Source organism: Gorilla gorilla, chromosome 11 (genome assembly GCF_029281585.2).
Source record: "Gorilla gorilla gorilla isolate KB3781 chromosome 11, NHGRI_mGorGor1-v2.1_pri, whole genome shotgun sequence".
Lineage (NCBI taxonomy): Eukaryota > Metazoa > Chordata > Mammalia > Primates > Hominidae > Gorilla > Gorilla gorilla.
In genome coordinates, this window is record NC_073235.2 from 80,234,012 (window position 1) to 80,250,245 (window position 16,234).

The 16,234-nt window shown below is 41.9% G+C and overlaps 1 protein-coding gene across 1 annotated transcript in view; it reads right to left on the bottom strand.

The window, feature by feature from the left end:
* PDE11A (phosphodiesterase 11A) overlaps nucleotides 1-16,234 on the bottom strand; it is a 435,243-nt gene that overhangs the window by 126,938 nt on the left and 292,071 nt on the right. The window contains exon 10 of the mRNA XM_019021629.4: nucleotides 14,607-14,657. Coding sequence (XP_018877174.2) covers nucleotides 14,607-14,657 — 51 coding nt within the window. The remainder of the gene's footprint in view (nucleotides 1-14,606; nucleotides 14,658-16,234) is intronic.

Sequence of the window (16,234 nt, forward strand, 5' to 3'; positions counted from 1 at the left end):
CAGCATTGGCTGCATTTTATCTCACTCTGTCCACTTAAAATATTTGCATCCTGGTGGGAGGATAAGCACAGTCCTGTCTAAACAGCCTTGGGGTTCATCTTTGCAGCTGGAGAGAGCTGTTTGGATACAAGTAACTGCTTTTGCTAACACCGGGTTAACTGTTCACACACAAATCTGCCAACGAACCTCTAGGAAGGAATGTCCTACTAATTGAATTCTAATGAGGCCAGGAAGTAGATTAGGAATTGAGCTATTTTACTATGAGTTTCAAATATCAGATCTAGGGATGTTTGGCCTGTCTGATCTCCTTAATTCTCCAGCAGGTCTCAATAAATTCATGAAGAAATGACTAGAAGAAATCTGTGGGTTATTGGTTGATCCAGTTGCAGGGGGCTTTTCTATATATCAGAGACTACAGTGTTCAAACACAAGAGAAAGAGGCTGATCTGAGATGACCTCATGGGCTAGTCATTAGTGAGGAGTTCCTGGACCAATTTAATTGGCATGTCCCTGGAAGTTATATTTATTTGCCTTATAATATTTGGTTAAGTTTGAGAGCCAAATCAGGGTGAGCATCAGTGGGGTCACCCCTGATTCTACTTAGTTGTGGAAATAGAAATGCTTTAAGGACATCGTAGAACATTCTTTTCAATAATGCTATATAGCCAACATCACTTGTGGAACCACTTCAGCAGACAGAGCGATCACTTGTGGGTGTCACCCAGTTTCTAGACATTACGAAGAGGCTCTTGTGAGCATCTTGCCTGTATCCCAGGAAATGCCTGCCTGCCATAAAAGAGGGCATGGGGTCATGCAAAAGTTACCTGCATGTACTGTGAAGGACAGCTATGATATCATCCACCAGGTACCTCTTTCCTTTCTAGAACTGGCCCTCCTTCTGCTGCGACCCCATGTTTCCACCTGGATTTGATTTTTCCAACTGACACACTTTTTTAAGCACACACTCCTCATCACAGTTGACTGGTCCAGGGATGGACAGGGGAACCAAGTGGGCCAAGCGGACCAATCAGAAAATGTCCCTGATATTTTCCAAACTGGAACTTGGGACTCCATAGTTCCCTTCTAGAAGGGGTTGCTGAAAGATGAGAAACCCAGGCTCTGCCAGAGGCCACTTTCACCCCTTTGTAGAGCAAGCCAGTCTGCAGTGAGTACCCAAGGGCTCCATGTGCAATGTGAGGCTTTTCATATTTGGCCCAAGGGGCCACCTGGGTGCTTAGTGGAGAGTCACAGCAGCCAGCCCCAGGAATCACCAAGTGGCTCTGAGGGTAGCAGATGGTTTTGCAGGAGCCCATTCTGTGGGGCAGGGTTTCCTTTTGGTGTGCACTATGCTCTCATTTGTAACACTTCCTGGGAAGACTTTGGGCTTTTACATACTATATAGAGGAAGGAGATTTTACATCTGGGACCTTGGGGCCATTTCAACCCTGCCTTCCCACTAATGAATTTACCACACAATAAGAGAAAGAGTTCCTGTTGGGAGAGAAGCTTGTTTGCACCCCAGGTCAGACAGGGCCACTGCTAACACTAGAACAGTGGGCCCCTGGTCTTTCAGGGGTTATCAAAATAACCAGCTTTTGCCCTCACACACAACTCCTCAGAGAACCGGAGTAAAGCTGTTTTCAAGAAGACCACTGATGGTTTAAAAGATATTTCAGGCAGAAGCATAAATTTCTTCATGGTTTTAAAGGGAAAGAAATTCCCTTTAAATTCATGTTGGAGCAATGTCATCACAGAAAGCCTCTCACTCTCTTCTCGTTCGTTTCTGAATTCTAAATCTTTTCTGTTGGTGGTGAGGGGAAGAGTAAAAAGTGGTTTTCCTCAAAAGCCAGCTTCAGTAGTTTACGGAGTTGTTTGACAAACTTAAGCCCAAGTGTTGAGGATGGCCACCTGTTCCCACAGAAATCACAAAGCTTGGTTTTCACAGAACTCGTCTCCATCTCCGGGAAGGCCAGAGGTGAATTATAGCATGTGTTAGGAAAATGAACCTAGTAGCAAGAGGAATGGGATCACTCAGCACAGGAATTGTTTGAAATCTGCCCTTTGGAGAAAATAAGTGCTGTTAGCGCCCACAAACATATCCCTTGAAGTTGATATTCTAGAATGTTGAAGGCTAAGGAATCATACCTGCTCAAGCAATGGGGCTGGATTACTTTTCAAACTATGTAACCTTAAAACAAACAAACGAACACATAAACAAACCAAAACATTCTTAGCAAGGTCTGTTGAAACCTGAACCCATCTATCGAGAAAGTAAACCAAGATTATTCAAGGGCTCACAATCAGACGATAAGGAGGGTCAAGCCAAGACCAGAAGAAACTCAAACAAAAAACATTCCATGACATTTCAAAAAGGATCTTACAAATTCAGCATGCCCACCCATATCTCAATTTCTTAACGTGTGCAATGTAGTTACCTGGGCGTTTCTCTTTGTACCTCAGTTTTATCATCTGTAAAATAAGAAAAATAATAGTAGGGTTTTTTGTGAAGACTAAATAAATTAATACAGGTAAGGCACCAAAAACTGGCCCGGCAGCTGGTAAAATGTTCAGTAAATGTTTATTTTCCAGATGACTGTCACACGGAGTAGACTGAGCATATACTGGGGCCCAAGAAAAGGGCCTCAGCAGCATGAACCAAGGTCTCCAAACTGGCAGTGTAACATCTCTCTTAGCTGCCTGATCCTTAAATGGGATAGAGCCGCTGATGCCTCCTTCAGAGGCTTGCTGTTAACATTCAATGAAATAAGAGCTATGAAAGCACTTAGAATCAGCAAAAATGCTGTGGTTATCATAGCATTTGTCTTAGTGAACAGCAGTATTTGAAAATGTATAATGATTGGTATCATGTTATCCTACAGAAAGCCCAGGAAATGTATTTTAAAGTCTGTCCACCTGTAGATGCTTAACAACAGAACAGTATTTAAGCCTCTTATCCCTAGATAGGTTGAACAGAGCCTCGCTGTAAGTTCTTACCAGCCCTTCTCAGACTCTCACCTTTCGTGGGTGTGGATTTGATTATAGTGAATGTAAAGAAGTACCTGTGGATGCTGCTCTGGGAAGGCTTTCAGAGCCAGTGTGAGGCCAGATGCTGGGGCCCCAGCCTGGGGGGATGAGGTGAAATCTGTTTTGAACTTAGATCCCTTCTACCACGTGGTCTTATAAAAACGATTCTAGAGTTTTCTGTTACAGTGGGACTGTAACAGACTTGCAGTTTTTATTAAAATTCTGACTTGTTCACAGCCTAATTCCTTTTAGTCTCAATGAAATGCTTTAGGCCCTGGATGGAAACATCATCCTGAATTACATGACAGTCTTAGAATATTCTCTGTGGAGGCCAGGCACGGTGGCTCACGCCTGTAATCCCAGCACTTTCGGAGGCCGAGGTGGGTGGATCACAAGGTCAGGAGATCGAGACCATCCTGACTAACACGGTGAAACCCCATCTCTACTAAAAAAAAAAAAAAAAAAAAAAAATTAGCCAGGCATGGTGGCAGGCGCCTGTAGTCCCAGTTACTCGGGAGGCTGAGGCAGGAGAATGGCATGAACCCGGGAGGCGGAGCTTGCAGTGAGCCGAGATGGCGCCACTGCACTCCAGCCTGGGTGAGAGTGCAAGACTCCGTCTCAAAAAAAAAAAAAAAAAAAAAGAATATTCAAAGAACATTCTCTGTGGCTATCAAATCCAAAGACAGAAAAATCCTGCACAGATGTTGTGTATTGACTGTAGATGTTCTGATATCTGGCTAAGGTGGTGTCTTTGTGAATGTTATGAATTGCTTCTAGGGAAGCGAAAAGCACCTCAACAGAGCTACCATTTCACCAACATGCACTATTTTGGGGAAAAGGAAGAGAAGGAGTGCCTGATGGCTCTATCAGCTCTGGCAAGGAAATGAATGCATTGAAGGGATAGAGTGCAGGCACACAGACAGCGAGGCTCAAGTCTCCTGGCTGCATGCATGCTGCAATTACACACCACAATAAAAAGAATTAATGTAGCATCTGACCTGCTGACCTCCAGATGCCTACTGCACCACCTCATCAACAATCCCTGGACCTCCACGGTGCCTCCTTGGCCACCCGCCGGCTGCCTCACTGGGATACAGCAAGCACAAGGGCCTTACCCAGGCTTTGTTCTTAAGGCTAAACCAAAGGGGAGAGTCCCCCAGTCCCTCCACCTTGTGCCTGGGCAAATGAATAAGCTGTCCATGTCACTAACATATTCCAGGTCATGCGTACACACAAACATTATTATATCTCGATATTACTTTTAAATTACTGTCTTTGGGGTTTTAACCATTTTCCTAGAAATGTGGCTCAGCAAATCCTTACATGGAGCAAGGATGGCACCCAGTGGCCAAAGTGTTTCATCTCAGACCCTGTTTTCTCAGGGATTTTCCATTTGCTTCTCTCTTTGGAGACAATGAATTGCCAAGAGATCCTTTTGTAAAGCCAGAGTTGAAACTCCAAATCATATGACTATCCCGTTAAGTTGAAGCACGTGCATACACACACACACACACACACACACACACACACATGCACACACAAATGGAAACAGTATCAGGAGCTAATTCAGAATAGCTAAAATTTCTGAAAAATCTTTAAAATTTTACCTTGAGAGTTTTATGTTAAAATCATCATATTTCAGATGTGCAGATTACCATCCATGATGTTCCCAATATCAAGTATCACTATAGGAAATATTATAAAAAATGCAAGCCCAGTCTCACATTCTTCACTTCATATTCCCCCAAATAGTCTCTAGTTCATAAGTGCTCATGCCTTAAACATAAGACTTTATCACCTGACAAGTGCTTTATCATGAAACTGATGTTTGCAATCTCATATCCTTGTTATCTTTCGTACAAGGTACTTGGCAGGCCTGGAGAGCACAGGATAATAGAGTGGGACTGCTCTTTTTCCTTTGAGCTTTCCAGATGTCAAGAGATTTTGATACAGCTAGATAGCCAATCAGACTGTAAGGAAGACAGGCGAGATGTCAGAATAATGAACCATATACTCTCTTGCTAAGAATGATGCAATGTCTCCATAATGTTTCTGTTTCCAATTTCCTTAGGTTCCCAAGTAATCTAAAACCCCAGGGCAAAAAGTCACATGGATAGCACAACCACAATACAAAAAGAAGTTTCTAATAAAACAACATTACATATTAATTGCCCAAAGAGTACCATAAACAGTCTTACTAAAAGTCAATATGTTGAGTTCAGCCAACAATTCCGTCTTTCTCAGACGTCATTACCATTCACGCTTATTTGACCCCCAAAATGTCAAAATGCCACCAAGATTCCAAGAATAACAGCTGAATCAAAAGAAATGACTTAAAAATGAAACTCCATGACATTGCTTCCATTTTCCTACTCCGCCACTTGAAGAACAGCATTGTCTTCAAGAACAGACAAAACATTGCAGAAGAAAAACCAAAGCAGAGGGGTTCCATTTTTCTTGCTGGTTCTTTGATCCTTAGTTGCCTTCTACATAAAATGGAGATATGCTAACCCTGCCCTCACCAAGACTTTGTGAGCCTCAAGTGAGATAATGGACATGTACCTGTTTTTATACACTGCAATTTCTTAGTACTTAAGACATTTTTCTTAAACATTTATAGGTAGCATTAGTGTATAGTTTTTATACTGATGAGATTGAGACTCTTGTTTTACCCATGTAATCACACATCTTCCTCATGAGTATTATTATATTATATTACCTTTCAAATATAATATAGTCATCGGGGCTTTGGAAATTACTTATACGTAATTAAATCAAGCTGAGCTATCTTGAACAGAGCTTGAATTAAAAAATTTGAGTATGCGAAAATCATAAAAACCCCTAAATGTTTTGTCAACATTTATGTTGTTTTATGTTTTATTTTCCCCTTTCTTCCTAAATTTTATAGGCTCATAAAATTAGCATTTTTTAACTAGAGATGGCTTTGTTTTGCAGATGAGGAAACCTGGAGCCTAGAAATTGAAATTAACCAAAAGGTCTGGTGGCTACTTTGTCTTTTTATACACTTGCTTGCTCTTGTCGTACTGTGTCCATGGTCTTACAAAGACTGTTAAAAGGGCAGATCTGGCTACAGAGACTGCAGAAAACCCTTCAGCCAGACATTGTCTCCTAACTTCCTATTTCATAGGGTGTCTTGAGACCAAGAGAATTATGATTCACAAACACTTAAGAGATTTTGGATGAATCCATTTCCAAATGAGAAAAAATAGGAAGAACAGCCAAACCAGAGCATGATTTCAAAAACAGGAAAGACAGAACATAGAACTATATAAAATAGTAAATACAAATACAAATAACGAAGTATTAGGTGTTTTGAAGGTCAAAAAAATAGGTTTAAAAAAATTTAGTCAGCAGGGTGGTGGTAGCAGGATACATGAATGAAGAAACGTATTTAGTAGTAAAGAGATTGCTGGATCAACTAAGAGTTAAAGGCAAGGGGCTTTTGCCTCCAGCGGGGAAGAGAGACACTATCATTACAGCACACTCCAAAGAGGATAGGAGTACCTATCCTAAACAAAGAAAACGAATCCCTTTATTTTCCTATAGTTTAGGGTGCACAGGACAACAACCAGGAACATAAAAACAAGGGGTTTCAAACAGCATAAAGCAAGGGTTGGGGTGAAATTGTCAGAAATTTCCATCGTCATAGGTCCCTGCTTCAAAATTCCACCCAAGCATTATAAGTTCTTTTGCCATAAAAATGGCAAACATTTCAAGGAATTTGGTCACAAGGTAGAAATTTCTCCAGCACCCAGGTGCAAGGCATGGCTTTAGGTGATATAAGGGTTACCAAATGAGTAAGTCAAGGATTCTCTCCTAAAAATGCAACTGCTTTAATCATTTGAGTAGACAGGTGCACCAAGATTTATATTGCAAGGTAGAAAGTGATGAATATGGTAGGAAGAAAGGCAAATGAGAAGGTCACTTTTGACTGAAGGACAGCAGGAATGACTTCATGGAGAAAGGGGCAGTTGAGAAGGGTCAGATAGATTGTTAGCGATTTATATATACAGATAGGGAGAAGGATGGGTGCAAACATATAAAAGGACAGGGAATCGGCAGAAAACACCAAGTAGAACTATTTGGTTAAGGATAGCTCAGTGGGAGCATGGGAAACAGGCTGGAAAACTGAGCTGAAAGTTAGAGTTTGGAATACTTTTAATGTCCAATTAAATAATTCGAATTGAAAGAATCTAGAGGCTTCTAGAAGATACTAAACTTTGTGAGCTGGAACCTACACCAACAGAAGAGTTAGTTCATCTGTTCATCTGTTAGCTGTGCACAGGATGGATCTCGGACAGGGTCAACAGCAGGAGGCGGGAACCCAGCTAGGAAAGCAGTGTACAATAATGGCCTGCCTGAAGGAGAATGAGGATCTGAACTAGTGAGGGCTGTGAGGATGGACAGGAGCAGGAGATGTTTGGAAGGCAGAATGGACAGGACTGCATGTGGGGGCGGGCAGTGATGAGGACCCCATGATGACTGTACAATGATAGCCAAAGTGTGCAACTGGAGATTGAGGGCTACAGAAACCCAACAGCCAGGAGGTCGTAGCTCTGTGCACACTGAACGAACAGTAGAGGGAAGGCCACCCATTGTGATGGCTAACCCAAGCCCCTCTCACTGAAGTGAGGGACTACGTGTTCTTCATTTCCTGGCGTCACAGCTAGAGTTATCAATGGATCTAATTAGAGGAAAACTAAAAAGAAGATAAAGTGATACAGTCCCAGATGCGCTAGTGTTCTGGAAGGTTCTGATGACTAACCTCTCCAGTTCCCTTCACAGTTCAGGAGTCAGGGATCTCACTGGGCCACACTGTTGCTCTCCACTGGACCTTCAGGACTTGTCGCCGCTTTGTTCCTAGCGCTCTGAAACAAAAATGAGCCCTCCTTTGTTTCACTGCCTCAAGTTCAGACTTCCTGCGCCTTCCCGTGTGACATTTAGGGAATGCAGTGAACTCTGCTGTGCTAACATGTGGGAGGGAGAAGGTGGGAGAAAATCCTCCAGGCCCGCTCTTCCTCCCAGGGAAAGGAGATGCTCACAGTGATCTTCTGGGGAGTGTCCTCGCTTTGTTTTCAAATAGAAAGAAGTGACAAATAGTGGCTGCTGAAGTTGATGTGAGGGGAGGTCAGGGTCACCACAGGATGTATTTTGGTCAGGCGGGTCCTTGAAGGGCCCTCAATACCTAGCCGCTTAGCTCAGCAGTAGGGAAGACCAGCCTGGGCTTGCAGACCTGGTTCCCCTCATGCCCAGCACCCACTCCCCCACCCTCCGCCACTATCTTCAATACTCAAGAGTGACAAAGTACAACCATCCTTTTTCTGATGTGGCATTTGATTAAGACACAATTCATAAAGACAGCCGGACATTTGAACGCGAAGCACTCCGCATATTTATGGATGCGTCCTGAGCAGTGCAAGCCGCCCGGCTCGGCTGCTGCTTGTGAGCAGGAGATGCCCTTTAGGGTGCTGATGCAGCTGTTTCCTCTGCAGTCAATTTCCTGGTGAAGGTTCAATAACTTTCTCTGACGATAAAAAAAACTCGGATATTAAACTTGACATAAATACTATTTAAAGTCAAAACAACTTCCTAGATTCCAAAGGCGGGCACAGAAGAGGAGACAGCATAGGCTAGGTAACGAATTCCTTTTATATAGCTTCGAGGTAATCTTTTAAACAACCTTAGAAATGACCCGAGATGCACTGGAAAGCCACTGTTGGGATTTCAGAAGGTAGCATTTCAGGAAGGCTGTGAGAACTGAGACTGTACATAAACAAGACAAAGCTCCTGCCCTCTTTCTGGTACCCAGAAGTCCTGCTTTATCCCCGGCTGTGGAGGAGCCTCTATGGGTCATCCGCCCTGAGGGGGAGGAGCTGGAGGTGCCCCTACCGATGGGGTGGGTAGTAAGCTCCCAGCCTCTGCCATCCCGCTGCTGTCCATGGGACTCAGGTCTACCCCTCTTCCTCTTCGGCGTTCTCTGTGTCGCCTGAGTTTGGGTAAATGCCATGGTGTTACCCTCTGTCTGCATAGTGCACTCCGCCTCTGCAAGGGGCTGCTGCAAGGACTGGGCTCTTCCAGGGCTTCGGAAATTGATTGCACAGGGCGGTGGCTAGCGCGTGTAGTGCCTTTGTGCCAACTGGAGAAAGGAGCGCCACCTGGTGGATCAACTACTAAAAGGCACTCCATGCACTTGGCCAGCCAAGAGAAGGGGGGCAGCCCTGCACCCGCCTGCTGTGCAAGGGGCCCTAGTGCAGGGCATACGGCAGACACATCTCCTGGCATAGCTGTAAAGGCAGTCTTGAGGGCTGAAGCTTCTTATTATACACTATTTCATGGATTAAAGTGTCTTATCAAATCTAATTTTTTTTAAGCCTAGTAAATCACATCCTATTGCTCAGTCTGCAAAGGAGGTCATAAGATCCTATTTTTGATGCAGTCATTCTTATTTCAGTATATAAATGCCACAAGGAGTACCTATTCTTGGTACTTTATTTTATTTTATTTACTAGGATATTAATTTGTGGCCTAGTCATTAATATTGAAAACTTGAAATATGTATGAGGTAGTCCAAACCCAAACCCCAATCTGAGTTACTGGTGCTTAATTACTGAGGCAGTTACAGTGCTGTAAATGAGTTCATCTCTGATTGCAGCCGTAACCCATGCAGTTCTCAACTGAAGGAAGGGATGATACAAGGTGGCAATATAACACCACAACATCCATGAGTTGATTTTAATTGGTAAACTGGCAATATATAGTGAGAATTGTTTGGTCTGTCCACCGCACTGGAATTTAAGGAAAGTCCATAAAATTACAGGAGCATATAATTGGGGTACTAAACTCATTTTCTTATGTTATCACAGCTGGCATCTTTAGGTTATTGAAAGCCTTTAAACCAGCCATCTTCAAGGAGATGTAATTGTCAATGTGGTCTTTATACATTATTCCTGTTAGCACAGAGCTGCAGAGATAAAAACAGTCACTAAAATATGCACAAATTTTCTGTATATAACTTTCTTATTTCAAGTTCATGGAAGATCAGTAAATGTTAATGAGGATTAAAAACCATTTTTTAGATCCTGGTTTCCTCATTAGATGCACAGGGCAATCAACCCATAAAGGATAATTTATTGATACTACAACCTGAATCAGACTTTTGAAATAGTTAATTCATTAGTTCCAGGAAGTTCTGTGATCTTTTTGTGTATAGGTGAACCTGCAAGAAAGACTGTTTCTTGAAGTATAAATGATATATCAGAATCAGGAAAAATAAACCCAAATTCTGACATTCTTGGATGAGTAATTATATGTTGTTTTATCTATTTATTCTGGCTGCACATTCCAAGGACACTTCTAGAAAGGTTTTCACACTCTAATCCCATTCTCCCACCCATCACTACTACATGCTCCTCAAGGAAATTTTTCCCAACAGAAGTAATAGGGTTATCAGAACAAAACAGGACAACAACACTCTCCCTAACAAGGCATTCTAGAATAGGGGGAGAAAATCCCAAAACATAAAGGAGTATGAAATAGGAAGACCAGATATGAGGAAGGGTAAGATGGCATCAGCCTAGCATTAATGATTATTAAAAGATTCACTACAGGTTTATCTTATGTGAAATCAATCTTCCTTTAGGCCCCACAATCTCTGAGTACAAATGGTACAAACTAAGAGTAATTAATGGTGTGTATATCACATTCTCCAATAGTACAGAGTCTCCATCTCTCCTACTTATTTTTGGGAGTCCTCAGGGTGTACCTTACCTGCCTTAAAATGTGACCACTGAGCCTGCATTGATTCCATCAATGCCATCAGCTTCTGCTGGTCACACAGGTAGGAAGGGGCCCTGCCACGGGTCCGTAGTGATGCTTCCTTCACTAGGCTGCTGCTTTCTGTTAGCACACTGACCCATTCTATCGGGAGCATTTGATGCACTGAAACCATACCAAAGCTCATGCCTTTTGTGTTTACTCACGTTCTGAGCTGAGAACATGGATCCATGGGAGGCTGAGGTGAGGGATAAATCCAAGGTACAAACTACGTGCTGAACTTGGAATCATCTAGACACTGAGGTCCGTGGCCTTAACTTTCATGAGGAAGAGTTCTTGACTCAGAAGGCCTGTTAGTCTCTCATGTAAATAACTACAACTAGCTTGTCTCCCAGACATTTCTGCATCCCAGATGTGGTGCAACTTGGGTTCCAACTGAAGTCTGTCATATTTATGTATGTAAAATTTGACCTCCAGATTTTTGTCAGCATTGGATGAATCAGTTTCTTCCCGAACTCTGGCTTAAGCTCTGAATCACTGATCACTAGTCTGGTCGGGTATAATCCAATACACTGGGACTCAGCCATCCTTTAACTCAGTGGTCTTCATGCTTTTTGGTGCCAGGGACCAGTTTCATGGAAGACAATTTTTCCATGGACCTGGGAGGGGTGGGGGTGTGGGAATGGTTTTGGAATAAAATTGTTCTACCTCATATCATCAGGCACTGGATTCTCATAAGGAGCACGCAACCTAGATCTCTCACATGCGCAGTTCACAATAGGGTTTGCACTCCTATGAGAATCTAATGCCACTGCTGATCTGACAGGAGGCGGAGCTCAGGTGGTAATGTTTGCACGCCTGCTGCTCACCTCCTGCTGTGTGGCCTGGTACCAGTCCATGGGCTGGGTTAAGGACCCCTTCTTTAACTCATGAAATCTCATGGATAACTGATTCCAGACTTCAAATCATTGCACACTTAAAAAAACTTTTTACAATCATGTTTGTTAAAAAAGTACTGCAGGTAGGAAGAATGACAATATACTTGAACGTAAACATGGTTTGTCATATATATTGGTCAAAACAAAGCATGTATTTACTATTATTTAGCTACAATGTTAGAAAACTGCCATTGCACATACTCCAGCCTGGAATTTCAGTAAACGCTTTTCACTGTCTATGTGCAGGATTATGTTAAGCCCACTACATTTTAATGTTATTGCTGCAGTTATAACAGACATCAGCTACCAATTAGAATAATGTTTTATTTACTGTCTATATCAAGAAAAATCCCATTTTAAAATGGTTAAAATGATCTACTATATCTCAGTTACATTGTAATAGGATACTAGCTAATATCTGTCATGATAAAAACTGGAGTAAATCAGTTAAATTATTAATCTTGATAATTTTAAGATAAAATAACCCTTTGTTCTCAAATTTAAAAACTTCGTATTTTAGTATATTTGTGAGCTAACAATAGAAATGCATACCAAATTCCAGGACAATGTTTTCTTTAAGCAAAAAATTAAGCCTGAATGTTGGTGCCTTTAGAAAGTAAACAGCTAGGCCAGGCATGGTGGCTCATGCCTGTAATCCCAGAATTTTGGGAGGCTGAGGCAGGCAGATCACAAGGTCAGGAGTTCGAGACCAACCTGACCAACATGGTGAAACCCCATCTCTACTAAAAATACAAAAATTAGCAGGGCATGGTGATGCGCGCCTGTAATCCCTGCTACTTGGGAGGCTGAAGCAGGAGAATCACCTGAACCCGGGAGGTGGAGGTTGCAGTAAGCTGAGACTCTGCCACTGCATTCCAGGCAGGGTGACAAAGAGCAAGACTCTGTCTCAAAAAAAAAAGTAAACAACTATGGATTTTGGCCTGCTATATCTCTGGGCAGCTCTTGCAGTCATATTTAGTCATATGAGTCAAAGCTCATATTATCATCTTTGCTGTCTTTCTTCTTGCCTACCCCTACCCTCTTTTAGCAATAATGATAATTATAACAATAGCAAAAATATAATATAAACATTACATTAGCATTTTAGCAGGAACTGGATATTTTCATAAATAGGATTCCTAAATAATTGAACTTTATTGGCTAACATAAAAAAGCTTAAATATTTTTGATGGAAAATTTATAAAATTTACATACATTAAGTAAAATTTCTATGAAATATATAAAATAATTATATATTATCACCGTTTTAAAATTTTCTTAATGACCAACTGCTTCGAGTTCTAGAACCATTGGTGCTCTTCAGATTTATTTATTCATTCACTTTTCCATTCATTCATTCATCCATTCAACAAGTATTTATTGAGTGTTACTATGTCCCAAGGACCATAAAAGGCAGGAGAGATACAGCAGTGAATAAAACACAATTAGTGCTGTCCTGATGGAGCTTGAGTTCAAGCTGGTATGCAGGATGTTTTCCTCTGCAACAAATGGGCCCTGACTGCTGTGGTTTTAGTTGTTCTGTCTCCTCCCTCTGCTGTCAGCTGTCACCTCTTGGTGGCACCCTATCTCTCCCTTTTTATCTGGGTTACAATTGCAGGTCTTTCCCCAAAGCATCTCTCTATGTAAATAATAGACCCTATCCTTGGATGGAGCCTGAGCAGTTCCTATGCTCGCAGTATATGTGCTGCTTCTGGCCCTTGCGAGGAGTTCTTTTACCCCTGCTCTCAGTGTTTGGAACAAACATCTTCCTTTGCTCCCTTTCATCATTCATGCGCTTGTGTTTGGAACAAACATCTTCCTTTGCTCCCTTTTGTCATTCAAGTGCTCAGTTCTAATGATCTGATTCAATTCTTAGGCCCAATGGTCTCTGCACCATATATATGCAAATGGGACTCTTAGAAAAGTGTCCATCACCAGGTGATATTACATTCTAATATTGCAGTATAAAACATGATCTTTCTCATGACTGTGGTAGCTTTTCCTGATAATTTTCTGAACTGCCACCTAAATATAAAAAGGCAGGCACCAAAACTTTCAAAAGGAAAGGAAATCAATTTCCCTTTACTCCCGTGTTTTGCTCATTGCTAAAACTGCCTGGTAGGAGTGCAGGGACACAAGCAGGAATTCTGAATTGCACTTAAGGAAATGGTAGTAACTAAGGTGATAAGGAATATCTAACACTCATTCATAGACTCATCAGATGTTGGAGTTGAAAGGGGATCACTCTGTGTGGTAGTGAAGCATGGTGGTTAAGAACTCCAGTTCTGGGACCAGATTGCCATACCTCTTACAATTGTTTGACCTTGGCCTGGCATCTCCATGCTTCAATTCATTCATCTGTAAAATAGTATGCTTTTCACAGGATTGTGAGGATTAAATGAATTAATGCAGGTAAAATGCTTGGTAGTGTGTCTGGCACACAGCAAGCACTTAGTGTTAGCTACTATTATCTCAATCTCGTCACATATTTTTACAGATGGAAATACAGCCCTAAGCTTTTAACTGAACAGCAAGTTAGAGGTAAAACTGATGCCAAAACCGGGTGTCCCGATTCTCACCATATTATAGACTTTTTTTTCCCTGATATCGTGCTTTCTTAATAAATGGGAAGAAATACTGAATCATGTACATGATTATAAAATGACTACTCAGTTATACATAAGTCCTTCTTCCCCTCTAAAACAGAAATATACAAATACACCTTTGCCCAGTGCTAGTCCTCCAGCTCCCAATGGGCAGGATTAATTCTCTAGAGGCATGTGACAGAGGTCAGGAGGCCAGGAGAAGTTTAACTGTATGCACTAATAAGGAAACCATTTTCTTCCTTACCTTAAACTTGTCAACTTCAGCTTTTGAACATGTTGCATGGTATGATAGCACCTGATTCAGAAGAAAAAAAATAATTTTAATAACTAGACATGACTGTATTTTCTGAAATTCTCCTGGCTTAAAAATAAGCTTTGCTTATGTATATCACCTTGATTTAAAGGTGGACTTTAATGTATGACAAGAAACAACATGTCTAATAACATTCTCTGATGTAATTCACATATTAAAGAATATTTTATACCGGGATTTTTCTATGGGTAGTTATATCATCAAAAGGACAATGGCCAGGTGCAGTGTTTCGCACCTGTAATCCCAGCATTTGGGAGGGCAAGATGGGCAGATCACTTGAGCCCAGGAATTTGAGACCAGCCTGGGCAACATGGCGAAACCCTGTCTCTACAAAAAATTCAAAAACTAGCTGGGCATGGTGGTGTGTGCCTGTAGTCCCAGCTATTCAGGGAGGCTGAGATGGGAGGATCACCTGAGCCCAGGAGGTCGAGGCTGCAGTGAGCTGAGATCATGCCACTGCACTCCAGCCTGGGAGACAGAGTAAGACCACATCAAAAAAAAAAAAAAAAAAAAAAAAAAAAAAAGACATGCTGTGGCACAAAACTGTAGTTCCCAAAGGATGTGAATACTTGTCCTGTGAAATGCTCTACAAGCAAATGAAAAGCTAGAGCATGTGTGTGATCTGTAGCAAACACTGTAGGTTGATGACTCAACTTCCATTTCCTCACCTATTCTCATTTGTCTGCTTTTATTATATTAGGAAAGATTATACTGATATATATCTGTGACCCCTTTTGTAAGAGGATTGTGCTTCCCTGCCCTATTGATATCAGCATTGGCATGTGACTTCTTTTGGTCAATGGGAAAAGTAACAAATGCCCTTTTGAGTGTGTCTTCAACAGCAATCACATAGTTCTGCCACCTCCTTTTTCCCTCCACCAAGGGAAGGGCATGGCCTGAGAGGGGCTGATCCTTCAGTCTGAGCCCCCAAATAAAGAAGATATATTGAGCAGAACTGCAGCCAACCTGCAGCTGATGACATGTCATTTGAGTGAGAATCAACTTTTGCAATTTATCTACATCATAACTCACTGACACAGAGGCTTAAAAGTTAAAAACCCCAATTCGCAGGCTCCCTGCAGCTGGGGTGGTCCTATAGAGTGGCCTTTATGACATGGCCTTGGTCAATGAATTATAAGTGGGAGTGTCGGCGCTGCTTCTTTCTTTTTTCTTCCTTCGTGGAATACAGCTGTAAAGCCTGGAGGTGCAGCAAAATCTGGTGTGTATGAGGTGACAAGCATGGCAGTGAACGCCAGCTTGCTGTGAACAGAACAGAAAGGGAAAGAGAAAGGACCCTGGGCTCCCCTGCGCCAGAATTCTTGTTGTGTGAGACAAATAAATGCACATTGGTGGCATTTTATAAGGCATATTTACAGACATATACACACTCACACATAAATAGCATATGTATGTTATATGTTTTATGCTGCCAGACACATTTTTGTTGTTGTTTTGTTTTTGAGACAGGTCTCACTCTATTGCACAGGCTAGAGTGCAGTAGTGTGATCGTAGCTCACTGAAGCCTTGACCTCCTGAGCTCAAGCGATTCTCTCACCTCA